Source organism: Solanum dulcamara, chromosome 7 (assembly GCF_947179165.1).
Source record: "Solanum dulcamara chromosome 7, daSolDulc1.2, whole genome shotgun sequence".
In the NCBI taxonomy this organism is placed as follows: Eukaryota; Viridiplantae; Streptophyta; class Magnoliopsida; order Solanales; family Solanaceae; genus Solanum; species Solanum dulcamara.
Window position 1 is genome coordinate 7,762,880 of NC_077243.1, and position 16,728 is coordinate 7,779,607.

Consider the following 16,728-nt stretch of genomic DNA (forward strand, 5'->3'; position numbering starts at 1 on the left):
GTAGTCAGACTGGGGCGTTGGTGGTTGCGATATTGCAGGGGATTCCCCCTCCGATTGATGGTAAAGAAGGATTTTACGGGTAGGGCTTTTGGGTGGAATGGGTGGGTATGGGTTTTGGATTTTAAAATTAGTTTAATTAAATATTAGGATAGCCAATAGGATAGTGACACATTATTAATGAAATTATTAATTATTTTTAATATTTAGACTGTTAGAGATAAGGGTAAAACAGAGCCTAAAGATTAACTTGAGGGGCATTTTAGGCCCAATAGGTAGATGAAGGGTAATTTTGTACCAATTTACATAGTTGAGAGGTATTTTAGGCCCTTTTCCGTAGAAAAAATCAAAAGCTTTTCTAGCTGTCTAAAATGATTGCAATAGATTCAAATAAAGCTCTTGAGAATTCCTTATGTTGCGACCGTTTGAAGCTAATAAACTTAATTAAGAAAAAGGAACAAAGGAAAAGATAATTGAAAAGACAAGTCCTGAAAGGATGAAATGGATCCGTTGTTGCGGAAGTCAAATATATAGAAAATGATGAAATCACAATTGCTATATCTAAAGGTAACTAATAAAGAGTAAATGAGACAATAATAAAAAGAACACCAGAAACTTATGAGGTACGACAAAAGTTTAATTTTTTTGCTTAATCCTAGGACACAACCAATCAATATTTATTTCACTCCAAAAAAATACAAGTGAAATACTACAAGAAAGAGAGAAGATCAAATGCCTCGAAGATGAGAAGGCAAGTGAGAGGTGTGTTACAAATAAACCAAGAGCTACCTATTTATAGAAATGAAATCTTCCTCTTGATGTTATCCATGACATCACTATCTATGGGCTAAAATGTCAAGGATTATCTTGTGAAATCATTTAATGGTTTACCAATATTTCGATTAGAAATTTTCTACCTTGACTTTTTATATCAAAGAAGAATTATCTTTCTACCAAATCTTTACATTAATTCATTTAGAATCTTATCAAGTTTAACAAATCTCCACATTGATAAGATTCTCCATTTTCAACTTTCTCTCAACAAATTTTGATTGTATCTTTAACCTCAATCTTCAATGTTCAATAATGTTGATCAAGTTTGACCGCAGTCACCACTTTCGTCAGCATATCGGTAGGTTTATCTGTAGTTTGAATTTTCTGCACTATGATTTCACCTTGTTCTATGATGTCTCGTACAAAATGATATTGGACATTAATGTGTTTCGCCCTTGCATGATAAACTTGGTTCTCTGCTAAATGAATAACACTTTGACTATCACAAAATATTGTGATGTCTTTTTGTTCAATACCAAGCTCTCTAAGCAACTTTTGAAGCCAAATTGTTTTCTTCGCAGCCTCTGTAATTCCATGTACTCCATCTAAGTGGTAGACAAAGCAACTGTTGACTGCAAAGTAGACTTCCAACTAACTGGTGCATTTGCAATAGTGAAAACATAACCAGTAGTTCATCTTCGTTTGTCCACGTCACCTGCATAATCTAAGTCACAATATACAACAAGATATTGACTATCTTCCTGCTCGAAAACTAGACCAACATCTACAATAATATGAATATACCTTAGAATTCATTTTACAGCTTGCCAATGTTTCTTTTCGGGATTATGCATATACCTGCTGACAACTCCCATAATATGTGAAATATCTGGTCTTGTGCAAACTATTGCATACATCAAGCTATCAAAATCGCATGTGATACTCTTGACATATATTCTTGTTCAGCTTCAGTTCTTGGCGACATAACATTACTAAGCTTAAAGTGAGGAGCAAGCAGAGTGCTAACCGACTTCATTTTGTCATTTATACCAAAGCAATTTAGTACCCTCTTCAAGTATTCCTTTTGAGATAAAAAGAGTTTCTTTGAATGTCTATCTCTTTTAATCTCCGTGCAAAGAATTTTCTTTGCCTCATCCAAATCCTTCATCTCAAACTCCTTTCTTAGTTGAGTTTTCAGCTTCTCAATTTCCTTTTGACTTTTAGAAGCTATCAACATATCATCAACATACATGAGAAGATATATAAATGATCCATCTTCAAGCTTGCACAAATACACTCAATGATCATATTTGTTTCTTCTGTATTTTTGCTGCAACATAAACTTGTCAAATCATATGTACCATTGCCTAGATGATTGTTTTAATCCATATAATGATTTTTTAATTTTTCACACCATATTTTTTTTTCCATCAACTTTGAATCATTCTGGCTGAGTCATGTAGATTTCGTCTTCCAAGTCTTCATGTAAAAATGCAATTTTTATATCCAACTGAATTAGTTTCAAATTCAACTGTGCTACCAAAGCCAACAAAACTCTTTTGGAGGAGTATTTCATGACTAGAGAAAATACCTCATTATAATCAATTCTCTCTTTTTGAGCATATCATTTGGCCACCAATCTTGCTTTGTATCGAACATCTTTTTGGTTAGGAAATCCTTCTTTCTTTGCATATACCCATTTGCACCCAATTGCTTTCTTGCCCTTTTAGGAGATTGGCCAATTTTCATGTGTGATTATGATAAAGGGACTACATTTCACCATTCATGGCTATCCTTCATTTATCTTCTTTTGGACTATGGACTGCGTCTTTGTAAGTGGTAGGAATGCCCTTAGTTGTAATTGAGTCTAGACAAGCCACTATATCTATGAGTTGAGCAGGTTTTTTTTATTATTTTTTGACTTGCTAGTTGCTATTGATTCAAGCTGTGGTTGAGGTTCATGAGATGAGTCTCCCCCTCGACTGGCTTTTCTTCTAAAGGAAAATCTTCTGTTGTTTCCTCCTTTTCTCTTTGTGTTGGAAAAATTATTTTTCCCTCAAAATTCACTTGCTTTGAAGCACCATCAGTTTGTTTGACATCTTTAATCGTTACCTTATTTATCAAGGCAGATTCATCAAAGCTAACATCCCTGCTGAAAATAATTTTTCTTGTTTTTGGACTCCATAAACGGTATCCCTAGACTCCAGAAGTAATTCCCAAAAATAGAGCTTTCTTTGCTCTTGAATCCAATTTTGACTCTTTTACATGATAATATGCAATTGAGCCAAATACATATAAGAATCATAATCTTCAGTAGGTTTTCTATACTATTTTTCTAATAGTGTCTTGCCACCAATATCAGCAGATGGTAGACGATTAATAAGGTGTCATGCATATGTTATTGCCTCAGCCCAAAATTATTTGCCCAAGCTAGCATTGGACAACATACACAAAACTTTCTCCAGTAAAATTTGATTTATGCGTTCTACCCTCCATTCTATTGTGGTGTATTTCTGACGGTGAAATGTCTGATGATGCTATTATCTTCACAATATTTTTGGAAAAGATCATTTTATACTCTATACCATTATTTGTAGGAAGACACTTGATCTTTCTTCCACTTTGAGTCTTTATAATCTCCTTTCATTTGAGAAAAATTCCCAAAATTTCATCTTTAGTTTTCATCGATATACCCACAACCTTCGGGAAAAACTGTCAACAAAAGTTACAAAATAGTGTTTCCCACCTAATGAAGGTGTTTCGTAAGCACCCCAAACATCAGAGTAAACATAATCCAAAGTATCTTTGGTATTATGGATAGCTGTTCCAAATTTAATCCTTGCCTGTTTTTTCTTGATACAATGCTCACAAAACTCCAAGTTGCAAGTTTTTAATCCTTCAGTAATCCTTGATTTGATAAAGTTTTCAAGGATTTTTCTCCAGCATGTCCTAAGTGCATATGCCATAGCCTGGTCATTTCTGCCTCCCTGTCGTCACTGGATGTTATTGCCGTTGTTCCAATAATTGTACTATCTTAATAGTTGTACATGTTATTGGTTCTTCGAATTGCCTTCATGAACACAAATGCACTGGAGAATATTCTTATTATCCCATTATTTGCAACAATTTTGAACCCATTCGACTCTAGGGCTTCTACAAAAATGAGATTTTTCTTCAAATTCGATACGTATCGAACATCTATTAATGTTCTGCTCAATCCATCATGATTTATTAATCGGATTGAACTAACACCATATGCGGTAAGAGAATTATTATTTGCGGTGTGAATAACTGTAACACCCCAATTTTTTTTCCATTAAGATTTGAACCATTCTTCATGTACGTATAAGATCGAACTCGAAGGCTTCAATTTGTATATATGATCTATGATTGATTCATAAGTATTTAAAATATTATATGTGATTTAGGGTCATAAGGAATCCCAAAAAAATCAAGCCAAGTCCAAAGAATTCCTTTCGGCTAAGTTTCCGAATGAGTTAGTATAAGGGTCAACTTCAAACGACCATATCTCCTAAAATATAACGAACTGGGTGTCCCATAACCTATCAAATTAAAGGTCTTTGAGTCTTATTTCCAATGCCACCAAGATTGTATTTTTCCGAGTTTAGAGTCAAAAGTTATGCTTGATCGAACAGAGAAGACCTGCAGCGAATTTTGGCCGATTTTCCAGATTTTGTAGGGATATTTTGGTAAAATTACCTAATATCTATATACATAACTGGACGCGTTTTGGATCATAATTTAAGTCTTTTTTCCTCTCCAAACAACCCAAATCTTTATCCCCTTCTCTCTCAAATTATCTCCAATAAAATCCTCTCAAACTCAAGAATTCAAGTTTCCCTTTGAAGACCTAACATCAAGGTTTCTTCAAAATCTACACTAAGGTATGTAAGGCTACTAAAAACATGGATTAAATTCACCATGTGCCCTACATCTTATTTGAGATTGAATTTTCATAAGAATTGGGTTTTCTTGATAGATTTATGTCCTAATGAGTTCATGCATCTATTAACTTGATTTTGTTATGTTGATATTGATAAATTGAGAAATTGATAAATGTTTCATGTTTGATATGAGTTGATTGATATGAGTTGTTATACATATTTTGTTATGTCTAAGAGTTGATTGATATGAGTTGTTATACATATTTTGTTATGTCTAAGAGTTGATTGATATGAGTTGTTATACATATTTTGTTATGTCTAAGAGTTGATTGATATGAGTTGTTATACATATTTTGGTATGTCTAAGAGTTGATTGATATGAGTTGTTAAACATATTTTGTTATATTAACAATAGATAATTAACTTGCAGTAACTTGAAATCCGTTGGTACTTTACAGTTTAATTCAACTACCAAATGATGGAACATAGAAAGAACACTAAAATGTTGGTTAGGATGTTTTCATTAGTTTAACACCTTCACAGATCCAAATTGCTAGAAATAAGATGAGAACAATATTTGATTAACCTTTTAGTTAGCATGAATCCAATTTCTATGAGTTGATGCCTCAATGGAATTCCATTAGCATCATGAAATTAAATTATATTTAAGAAAAAGTTATATTCCTATTAGTATATTCATATAATACTTCCACTTTGATATATTCTAATAATATAGAAAAAGCTAACTTTATCATTTATTTCCTAATTTTACGTGAAGTGTTTGGTTTGGTTTGGGACAACTTGGATAGTTATTAAATAATAATGTTTGACAAAAGAACACTATGGAAAGACATTCTTTCTAGTCAAAGGTAATGACACAAAGTAAAGTAAGCAATATTCTTGAGATTGCCTTTAAAATATATATATATATATATATATATATATATATATATATATATATATATATATATATATATATATATAAGATTGGTGTTGATTGGATAATATGATTGGTCAAAAGGCTTGATTTGGAATAGAATTGATGAATTGACAGAGGTCCAAACGAGACTGGTCGATATGATTAGATTGAATTGATTGGATAGAGTTTTATGAGCATTGAGTCTTGGGAGGAGTATCGAGCACCGAATTGGGTAAGAGTAAGTAATAACTCGAATTCAATAACTACGTCGCCAAACGTATGAAAGAATTGGACCGTTAAAGTCGGATGTTTTCCAAATTACTGTCCTGATATAAGAGGACTTGATTGGTTATGAATTTATGATTTGTTGATTCGTTCGTACCCTGGCAAGGTATGAACGGACGTGGCAACAACGTCGGCTTGTTGTACTATCACTTGCTCATAAGTGATGGTTGTCGGATAAGAGAAACTCCCATATAGGTCTTGATAGTACTCTGAGTCGGATTGGAATGGATTGGGCTGGATTGTATGTGATTGGTCCTGTCTAAATTATATTTTGTTTAGACTCAGAACATCTTGATTGAGTTGGACCTTCTTCTGAGTTGAGATTCTGAGTTGATTTGATCCCACCTTGATGTATGTTTCATTCGGCCATTTTACATACTCGTACATTCCACGTACTGACGCCATTTGGCCTGCATCGTTTCATGATGCAGAGACAGGTACTAGAGATCATCAACAGGCGCATCGTTGAAGATCTATTCACTTCCAGCTAGTTGGTGAGTCCTCCTTGTTTTCGGAGGATACCGCAATTATCTTTTCAGTTTTGAGTTAGTTTTTCTTTATTTTGATTTGTGGTAGCCATGAATTTATCATTGGCACCTCTTATATTGTTGATAGAGGCTTCATAGACTAGAGTGTGGATGATGTTGAATTGTTTCGTTGTGACTAGTTTTATTTTTTTCTAGTTGTTGAATGGAGATGTGGTTGGCCTTTGGCTTTATTATGAATAGTATTCTTATAATTTGAGTCTTCCGCTAATAGAGTGTAACTGAATAAAAGTGTGATTGGACCAAGTGGTTCACTTGAAGGCCAGAAATGGTTTTCGAGTGCCGGCACGTCTAGGGTACCCTCCCGGGGCGTGACAATAACTCCACATTCTTCTTCTTATAAATCAACAAACCAGTCCCGATTAGGACACATATGATAGTTACATGCTGAGTCCATCAACCATACATCAGATGATTTGGATGGATCCGTTGTAACCAACGAGGAATCAGAGTCATCACAATCGACTACATTTGAATTCATGACGGTCTTTCCATTGTTTGATTTGACCTTACTTTTCAACTTTGGACAATCTTTCTTCGATTGCCCCTTTTCTTGACAAAAGGCACATTCATCTTTGTTGGGTCTTGGATCTTGACTTGAATCCTCCTTTCTTTGTTCCCGTTTGATTTTGAGAACGACCTCTCACGAATAATGCTTCTGCTTCTCCATCTTTTTATTTTTCTTTCTTTCTTTGTCCATAACTATACAAGGCAGAATAAACTTCTTTGAGAGATAGTTCATCATTCCCATGAAGTACAGTAGTTTCAAGATGCTCGAACTCATTCGGAAGTGAACTTAACAACATTAATTCCATATTTCCATCAATAAAAGTTACATCCATATTTTGCAAATCTATTGCCAACTTATTAAAGCTGGTGATATGATCATTTATTGTGCTACCGAGGATATATGTGAAGCATAACAGTCTCTTTTTCATGTAAAGTTTATTTTAACTGTTTTTCTTCAAGAATTTCTTCTACAGTGCATTCCACAATTTACTTGCAGAAGTTTCCTTTGTGTATGTATACTTTTGTTCTCTTGCAAGAGTTAAAAAATTCAACTGCAAATTTCGCATTTGACACAATTCTAGTCATAAGTGAAGATGTCAACGATGACGTATTATTGACATTCGATGTGGACTCATCATTTTTGCTACAAATACTATTTATTAGTTAACAATGTAAAAGATCAAAGTAAATCTTTTCTGATGTGGAAGTTAAGACTGTGTTGCAATCACAGAATATATTCAGATAATACTTTGGCTATGATACCAATTATTGCGGAAGTCAAATATATAGAGAGTGATGAAATCACAACTGCTATATCTAAAGGTTGCTAATAAAGAGTAAATGAGACAACAATAAAAAAACACCAAAAATTTATGAGGTTCGACAAAAGTTTAATTTCTTTTGCTCAATCCTCGGACACAACTAATCAATATTTATTTCACTCCAAAAGAATACAAGTGAAATACTACAAGTAAGAAAGAAGATCAAATGTCTTAGAAGATAAGAAGACAAGTGAGAGATGTGTTACAAATAAATCAAGAGCTACCTATTTATAGGAATGAAATCTTCCTCTTGATGTTATCCATGACATCACTATCTGTGGGCTAAAATGTCAAGGATTATCTTATGAAACCATTTAATGGTTTACCAATATTTCAATTAGAAATTTTCTGCCTTGACTTTTTATACTAAAGAAGAATTATCTTTCTACCAAATCTTCAAATTAATTCATCTAGAATCTTGTCAATCCGCTACATGATTCAAGCTTGACACTGAAATCCTTTAACAGTTTCAAATATCCAGTAATTCTTTTATTTTTATTATTTTCAAAGAGCCAAGTTGAGTTAGTTTCAACGACATATTCAGCATCAATTCAGGCTCGTGAGAGGTTCAGTCGTGAGCGGCACCAAATTTATTTAGAAAGACGCCTTCTAGTTGTCTATAATTAGGGCAAATGAAACCCAGAGACAGGTAATGTGAGGAGATTATTTGTGAATAAAGCTTGTGGAATCCATTAGACATAAGAGAGTTCCCAATAGTCTGGCTCAAGAAGATATAAAGAGAGAGAAGCAGATTAAAAACATGAACCATAATACGCAAAACAAAACCTTTTTTTCAGTCTCAACTTTCTGTAAAATATAGCCTATATCCTGAGCGATTTTAACATGAGTTCTTCTGGAGCGTATTTATTTGCTCGACTCTTGGAAACATTGAAACACTGTATAACTAGTCAGGTCATCAAAAATGAGGAAGAAATTATCTCAACCAACATATATCATGAATATTCGTATCTTACACCAATCTACGCACTCGATCAATAATTTCTGTTTTAACCGTCTTGAAGTAGAAGATAATTTCTATTTTATGGACTCACATATTAATATATTTCTACAAAGATATGCTATCATTTCATTAGCATTTTCTTATAATCATGATGGAAACTTGTAAGAAAAGATACATTTCATGAAAAAATATTCTAATAATAGGTACCTTTTATGAAAATGTATTTTAAGAAAATGTATCTTCCATGAAAAGACATTCTAATTAAAAGTATCTTTCATAAAAAGACATTCTAATTAAAAGTACCTTTCATAAAAAGACATTCTAATTAAAAGTACATTTCAACATGAAAAAGCATCTCTAAAGCTATAAATAAACATGGTCCCTAATTAAATCAGAAGATACATTCTTTTCTTTTTCTCTCTATCTCAGATAAAAAATAGCACAAAGAATTATGTTCAAGGTTTAGAAAATCAAATCCTTCAATCAAGTTATTGCCATTGATAAAGATTAGTATTCCCTTTTCATTTTTTATCTTTGTCTAATAATTTAATTGTGATCTTGGGTGAATTCTATGAAGTATTCCAAGAACTCATCTGGATTTTGAAATGCTACTTTATCCTTGATCAGTTTCTGTAAAGAAAATAACGACTATCATACATATATCTTATCTATAAAATGATCAGTAAGAAAAGGGGATAAGATAACACCAAAGAAAAATAAAGAACATTCAAGGATCCCTTCCAATTGACTAATTGCAAAACACAATTAACGGGGTCTTAATACTGATTTATTTATTTTACAAATTTTATCAAACAACTTGTGTGATAAAAAATGTGTAACGTTTATAAAATAGAAGAACAATACCACTAGCTACCATGAAATTTTCAAAAATGAAAGGCATAATACTTCGGGAACTTTTAGACTTGACATCTTTTATCCAATTCATACTTAAATTATCTCCTAATTATCCTCATATATGTAGCCAGTTTGGCAGCTTTCACCCCCTAAACGATCTCAACTCGAAAATGTATGATGCACTAGTTATCGCGTGAATATTTTTAGTCCCCTTCATATCATTATCTCTATAATAATAAAATATTTTTTTAGCATTTTGAGTCTATTAATTCTTTCGGATAATTTTTCCAGGCCAAATTTGTAAACAAATCATGGAACAAATAGTTTTACCTAAAGAAAAAAACAAGTCGAGGTAAAATATGTGTAGTATATATTAAAAACAACTAAGAAGAAAAACATGTACAATATGGAACAAATAAACCATTGTATATAATTATGTGATCACTCTAGCTACTCGGAAGAAGCTTTATTAATTTTTCATCAACCTCACACGCATAAAAGAGAGTTTACTCACTCTCTTTGCCATGTATAAGCATGGGAAAAGCTAGGTAAGACTAAGAGGGTTTCACTTGACCCCTTATATACATGATTAAAATTATTTCTAATGTTTAAATAATAGATGCTTTTTTTTGTGATTTTAGTGAAGATTGTGGTTCCACCTGCATATAAGTGTCTACGACTAGGGCTAAAGCTATAAAAATGCCAAAGTTAATTAGGACAAAAATAGTTCATATGTGTACCTAATAAACAATAGGTCCCGAGATATTATGCCCAAAAAAAAAAAACAAGACTAACAACAAATTAAATTAAGGTTTGAAAGAGATATTGACACAATTAATGCAGATGAGGTCGCTAGCTTCCAACTCCGTTTGGGAAGAAGCATTTCACCGTTGGAACGGGTCCAGGGGGTGGGCACAGTAGACACACAAGGGATGTTGTTAGGCATAGGTGAAGTCATTCTCAAGAGGGAACATAAGCCCCTAAAACCCAAACGGGGTTTCACAATCTCTGTCCCCTGCTACTCCCCCCCCCCCCTCCCCACTAGCTAACTCTGAGCCAACTATGAATATTAATAATGTAATCGATGAGAAAAAGAGACCAAAAAAAAGCCAGCCAGCATCATGATATGATATATACATATGAACAAAGTAATCTACTCACATGCAAGTACCTTTGGGCCTTTGATTTTTCCTAGTTATGTTTTTAATTTGTCCAATACAATTAAGATGTGTCCCAATGACATGGAGTGTTGCGGTCACTGCCATGCGGCAGGCCAGATCAGGTTCTTCTGAGTTCGCATTTATTAATAAGTACTCTTCGCTAGCTGCTGCTATTTTACCTGCATTAGTGCGCAACTCCTCTTCTCCGCTGGTTTGATTGTTACTGCTCCTGCCTTCAATTATATTCTCTTCTTCGTCGTTTCTCAATTCATTACTATACGTCACACACACACCAACACTATATTACAAAGTACTACCAACTAAAATTTGATTATATATTAAATCTCCTAGCTACTTTTGACTACATTTTTTTATATAATAATGCACTGCTTGACAATGATTTCTGTTTGTTACTTTCCCTTTATCATCATGTATCAGAAACAATCTCTCTACCTCTAAGATAGATATGAGCGGAGCTATAAGGTGCTGGATTCGAACTTTATTCCTCGAAAAAATTACATCATACATGTACAGTCAAAATCTTTTATGTATATATATAGTAAATATTGAGCCCGATCTTGAATTATTTGTATATTTAGTTTTTTATATTTTGAATCCTCTTAGTGAAAAGCTTGGTTCCACCACTGATAGTCTGCAGGGGTAAGGTTTGCGTAGATGCTCCATTTTGTAGGATTACACCAAATAGGTTGTTGTTGCTTACCTTTGAGATAATTATGTACTTTTTATTCCTACTTTGAGAACTCGTGAATATTTATACATATTAAATAATTTTTAAAAAAATTAATACAGAATTTAAATTGAAAGTAATCAGTACATTTACTCTACTTCCGTCTCTGGGCCGTCTGTATGGTTAAGGAGGTCATGTGGATGCAGCTCATCTGAACCAACACTTTAAAGTAGATCATATGAATCCATAATTTTAAAAATAGAACGAAGTTAATGCTAAAAGTTTCAAAAGTTGAACTAATAAAGTTTAAACAATGGATATGTCTCTACTAATTACCAATATTTAGGGGTGTCAAATATGGATGAATTAAACTAAATTTGAACAGGTCAAATTTGATTGAGTTAATATATGAGTGTGTCAATATAACCCCCACAAATTATTTGGGTTGAATAAGTTGAGTCAAGATGGGTTAAACTAATGAGTCATATTACTCATCCAAATATCTCTTACCAAGTTGTTTAATAATTACCAAACAAAATTAATGATTGTTTTTATTATGGCTTCATAAATAGTAAACGGAAGAAAAATAACTTTTTTGTCCAATATTTCAGGAACCTATTTAGTGTTTGTTTGACTTAACTTATCTAAAAATAGTTTATAAGTCAAAAATATAAGTTAGGTATCCCAACCTTTTTTTGGCCCCAACTTATTTCTTTTTTTTGCGCTGCTTTTAGATTATAAATTATTTTAAATAAGTTAATCCAAACAGATCAGGCTACATATTTAGTCAAAATCAACCAATTTTAGATGGTAAAAAATTGGCACGCCAAGTTGAGTTCTTGATAAATGGATAAATTATATTTTCATAAGATAATTTTATTACTCCTACCTAAATACGAGGATGGGAAGCTAGAAAGATTTTCCGTTTATTCACACATGTTAATATATACATTGATACTTCAATAGTTAAAAAACAAAAGCAATTTAACTGATTATAATTTATAGCATATATGTTCTTACTCTACTTTACAAAATTATTATGTTAATTAAGCTTACTGTAAAGAGTTACCTAATTTGCTCATCAAAGATTGTGTGTATAGACTATAGTATTAAGTTTAATTTATTTACTCATTCTAGATGATTTAAACTAATGATTTAATTCTTATAACATGTGAGAGGAAGTATATTGGCAGCTTAATTAATTGATTTACATACATATATAATCATCGTGACACGTATGCATAAAGATTAGGTAAGGTTCCTTTGGGATTTTAATTTATAAAAGAGTGTGTAAAAGAAGATACTAAAATTAATAAACCCAACAGCTCTACATCTACATACAATGTATAAACACAAACCAAAAGTACGTAGCAGCAGATAGAAACATGATGTTTGGAAAACAATGAAGTTACGTTAATTGTTCCTTCTTTTAATTTGGCCATACACGTTATCCAGTCTGTTGACAGGTTGGGGGTCCGTTTTCGAATCGTTTTGCAACGTTCAATTTAAAAGCTCTCTTCCACATTTAATTTTCAAATCAGATCATGCAGGATGTTCCATCGTACCCCCTGCTAAACCTCATGTGTAATCCTTCACGTGGGGTCGTAGTCGAGGAAATGAGATTTCTTACCCATTTATAATTTAAATAGAAGAAAATAGTCTTTTTAGATTTTTTTTGATGTAAAAATGAATTTTTTTTATAAATAATATATAACTTAAAAAATAAATTTGTAAAGAGCTATAAAATTAAATCTCCCGCTAAATCCCATGTGTAATCCTCTGCACCAGGGGTTGATCACAGTCTCACTCTTTCAACTTCCCAACACTTCTTCTTATTGGGTGTGTTTGGTAATGAGGAAAATATTTTTCAATTTTGATTATGTTTGATAGTCAAAATGTTTTAAAAAATATTTTTTTACAGAAAATAATTTTCTTAAAAATATTTTTTTTAATAAAAGTAGGAAAAATAAGTTTAATAAATGATATTTTAAATTCATTATTTACTCTCCGCTTAACCAACGCTCCCAACCCTCAACCCTTGAACCCCCTCCCCCGAACCGCACTCCCCTCCCAAAATATTTAATATGTATATATTTTGAGCCGAAAGCAATGATTCAATTGAATCTATAGAACCCAGCCTAATACGCTTCGCACTTGCGCCTATGCATGCATGAGCTATACGGTGAACTACTTCTCTATTCATGTTTAGATCATATATGCTTGGTATATTCTAATTCCTATGTTTCATTTTGTTTGACACTTTTTTTATTAATTTATTTTTAAAATGACAAATTTTATTATCTTCTCAATGAGAAGTTTTATAACCAAATAAACATCATGACATGTTTAAAAAATTTTAAAATCATATAACTCAAAAAAGAAGGTTCTTTCTTAAATTTCATCGTCGAGTCAAAACAAAGTGGAACGGACTAATATATTATCTTGTTTATAAAAAAAAAAATCATACATTTTTTTTTGCTTCCAACTAAACAAGAATAGTTACACAATATGTGGCCATGTGGCCTGTGGGTATATTGCATTTTCATTGACTTGCTCCTCTTTTTATTTTGCATGCGCAGTGACTAGAATTTCATGTTATCTCATATACTTTAGTTTAGGGGAAAGACCTTTTGCAGATCTTGTCTCTGTTGGACTGCTAAAAGTTTTCGATATATATTGTCAAGTTACCCATCGACAAGTAAACGTGCCAACCAAATAAGGAAGAAGGACCCGCTTCATTATATTGATGGTAGAGGTGAAAAATTAGTCCAAAAAAAATATGATTCGCCTAATTAAAATTAGGAAGAAGAGAGTGCCACTTAAAATGTCATTCCGCTTCATTACAGGTTGATGGTAGGGCTGAAAATTAATCCAAAAAAATATAATTCGCCTAATTAGTTTAAATTTGGGCGGATTAATACTTACCTATTTATTTTGCTCAGCCCATTTTGACCTGCAAAATTTAGCTCATCTATTGGATTTATCTGAGCTGAATATCTTGTCCAAGTTGGCTAAAATAAAATCTTATCAAAATATTTATAATATAATTTTTTTTAACAATTTTGTCTTTTTTGGTCATTAAATAGAAAATTATAAATAAAAAATTAAAATTTGATAAGAGTTGAGCAGATTGAGCTATGACCCATTATTTAGCCCATTTTAATTCAATTTATCTCAATTCAAAAAAAATTGGACGGATTAATGACCTATTCAAATTCACATCAACCCATCTATTATTTGACACTCTACTACTCTAGTAGGATTTGTCATCACAAATTCCAAATGATGGTAGAACATGAGCTAACCACAGTACCGTAGGTGACCATCGAACCAATAATTTTTGTTTAAATTGTGTAAATATATTGAAAATTTTACTTAAATATGTGTGCATATTAAATTTAGATATCAGTTATTAGAAGGGGTGAATCTATGAGGGGGCAAGGGTATTTATGAGAACTTCATTGGTAAAAAATTATACGGTATATATAAGGTACTTTTTTTAAAAAAATAATTTAGTGTATATATATATATATATATTTTGAATCAGCCAAACACAAGATTAAAGATTGATTTAATGGCTTAGAGAATTCAAAATTCACTCTGAGGTTTCTTCGTCAATAATGATAGATGATGAACAAGTCAAGCAAGGGATATTTCCCATAAAACCCTAATTTATCAAAATTCAAATCTCAAGCACTATATTTTTAATTTTCGTACCTGCTCAATGGAAATTCTGAATACAAGAAACTACCAATACCGTGTCTAAATCTTGATACACATCATTTCTTGGCATTGAAAAGCGTTTAACTATCTAGGAATGACATGATTCAAAGAGAGTTATGAATGAAGGATATATAATATTAATGCATTTCCTATCTGCCAACTGATCAAACTATCCATGAACAACCAAAAGGGAACAAAAAAATTGATTCATTTCTAATGGCAAAACATCCTTAACATTGCATTAATTACTAACAAAAGAGATACAAATTAAGTACAGTAATATAACCAAAGAGATGATATATAATATAGTAGTTGTAGTAAGTTTTATTTTCCTTTGCCCTTCCAAATACTTTTCTTTACCTTTTCACTACTAGATGGAACTTTAGCTCCTTTTGCTGAAAAAACAGAGTACCCTCCTTTATCTTGATTCTTAACACTAGCTTTCTTCATGCTGACTTTGTTGTTGGAACCACTTTTTCCATTACCTTTTTCCTTTGGAATTGTACTCTTATTCTCATTTCTAACAATATGATGACTTGGTCCAGAAGATGCATCAGAAGCCATAGAATCATCAGTATCATCATCATCATTATCATTATTAATTATATTCTTGCGACGACCTCGTCCTACATTCTCATCATCATCATCAAAATCACCTTCGTAATTCATCTCATCGTCTTCGTCATTCGAAGGTGAGCCAATGTACATTGTCCATCCAGATTCACTGCTGTGACACTCTTCCCCCTCATTAAAAATATGGGACTTAGGGTCCATTGAATAGTTTTTTTAAAAGAAAAAAAAAAACAGACTGCCTTAGAAAGAAGTAAAAAGACAGAAAAAAGAAGTTGAGTTTATTGGTACATGTTAAAAAGGCAAAGAAAGCTGAATCAAAACACCTGTATAGAACAAACATGCCCCCATCTTATACTAGTATTTATTTATTTTTGCATTAAATTTCACCACTAGGATATGTACATCGCCATTATTTACATGTACAGAGGGACAGGTAGAAGGTGTCAAAGATGATAGAGAAAAGACCTGTTTTTTTTTACAATAACAAAAGGCACAATAAACGACCCTTCAAAGGACTTAGTTTATTTTTCGAAAAAAAGATGTACATATATCTTTACTTCTCTGATTTCTGAACGTGGACTCATTAAATAAGAAGCTCTGCTTTGAATGCAAAAATGCAGGGAAGAGAAAGAAGTTGCACAGCCTATATGCTACTCTGAAGAAAAGAAAATATATAAACTAAACTTTTTTATTTTATTTTATTTTATTTTGTTGTTGTTAATGAGGCTAGAAAAAAGGACCTCTCTATCAGTCTCACTACTTATTTCTATGTCATGTCAAATAAAAACAAGAGGTTGAGAGTAAATAAATTATGCAGCTTTTCTTCTGCTAGAAAAAATTTAAGAGAAGCCAACTGGAGTTGTTTTGTAGTAAGTTCTGTGACTTTAGAAGGAGACATAGCTTTTATTTTATATTTTTACTAATGGTTTTTCCACTTATTTTTCTGACTAGTACATATACAATTATACTATATGATTCATTTGTTATTCCATAATTTTTGCTTTTTTTTAAT

The 16,728-nt window shown here is 32.1% G+C and overlaps 1 protein-coding gene across 1 annotated transcript; it reads right to left on the reverse strand.

The window, feature by feature from the left end:
- Nucleotides 1–15,428: 15,428 nt before the first annotated feature.
- LOC129896241 (protein SOB FIVE-LIKE 3-like) lies at nt 15,429–16,330 on the reverse strand. Its single transcript, XM_055972098.1, has one exon. It carries the CDS (start codon nt 15,915–15,917, stop codon nt 15,468–15,470), a length of 450 nt encoding a protein of 149 aa, XP_055828073.1. The 5' UTR covers nt 15,918–16,330; the 3' UTR covers nt 15,429–15,467.
- Nucleotides 16,331–16,728: the final 398 nt, after the last annotated feature.

Excerpts from the sequence above, each read along its gene's own strand:
- LOC129896241 (XM_055972098.1), bottom strand. The coding sequence starts at position 15,917 with ATGGACCCTAAGTCCCATATTTTTAATGAGGGGGAAGAGTGTCACAGC.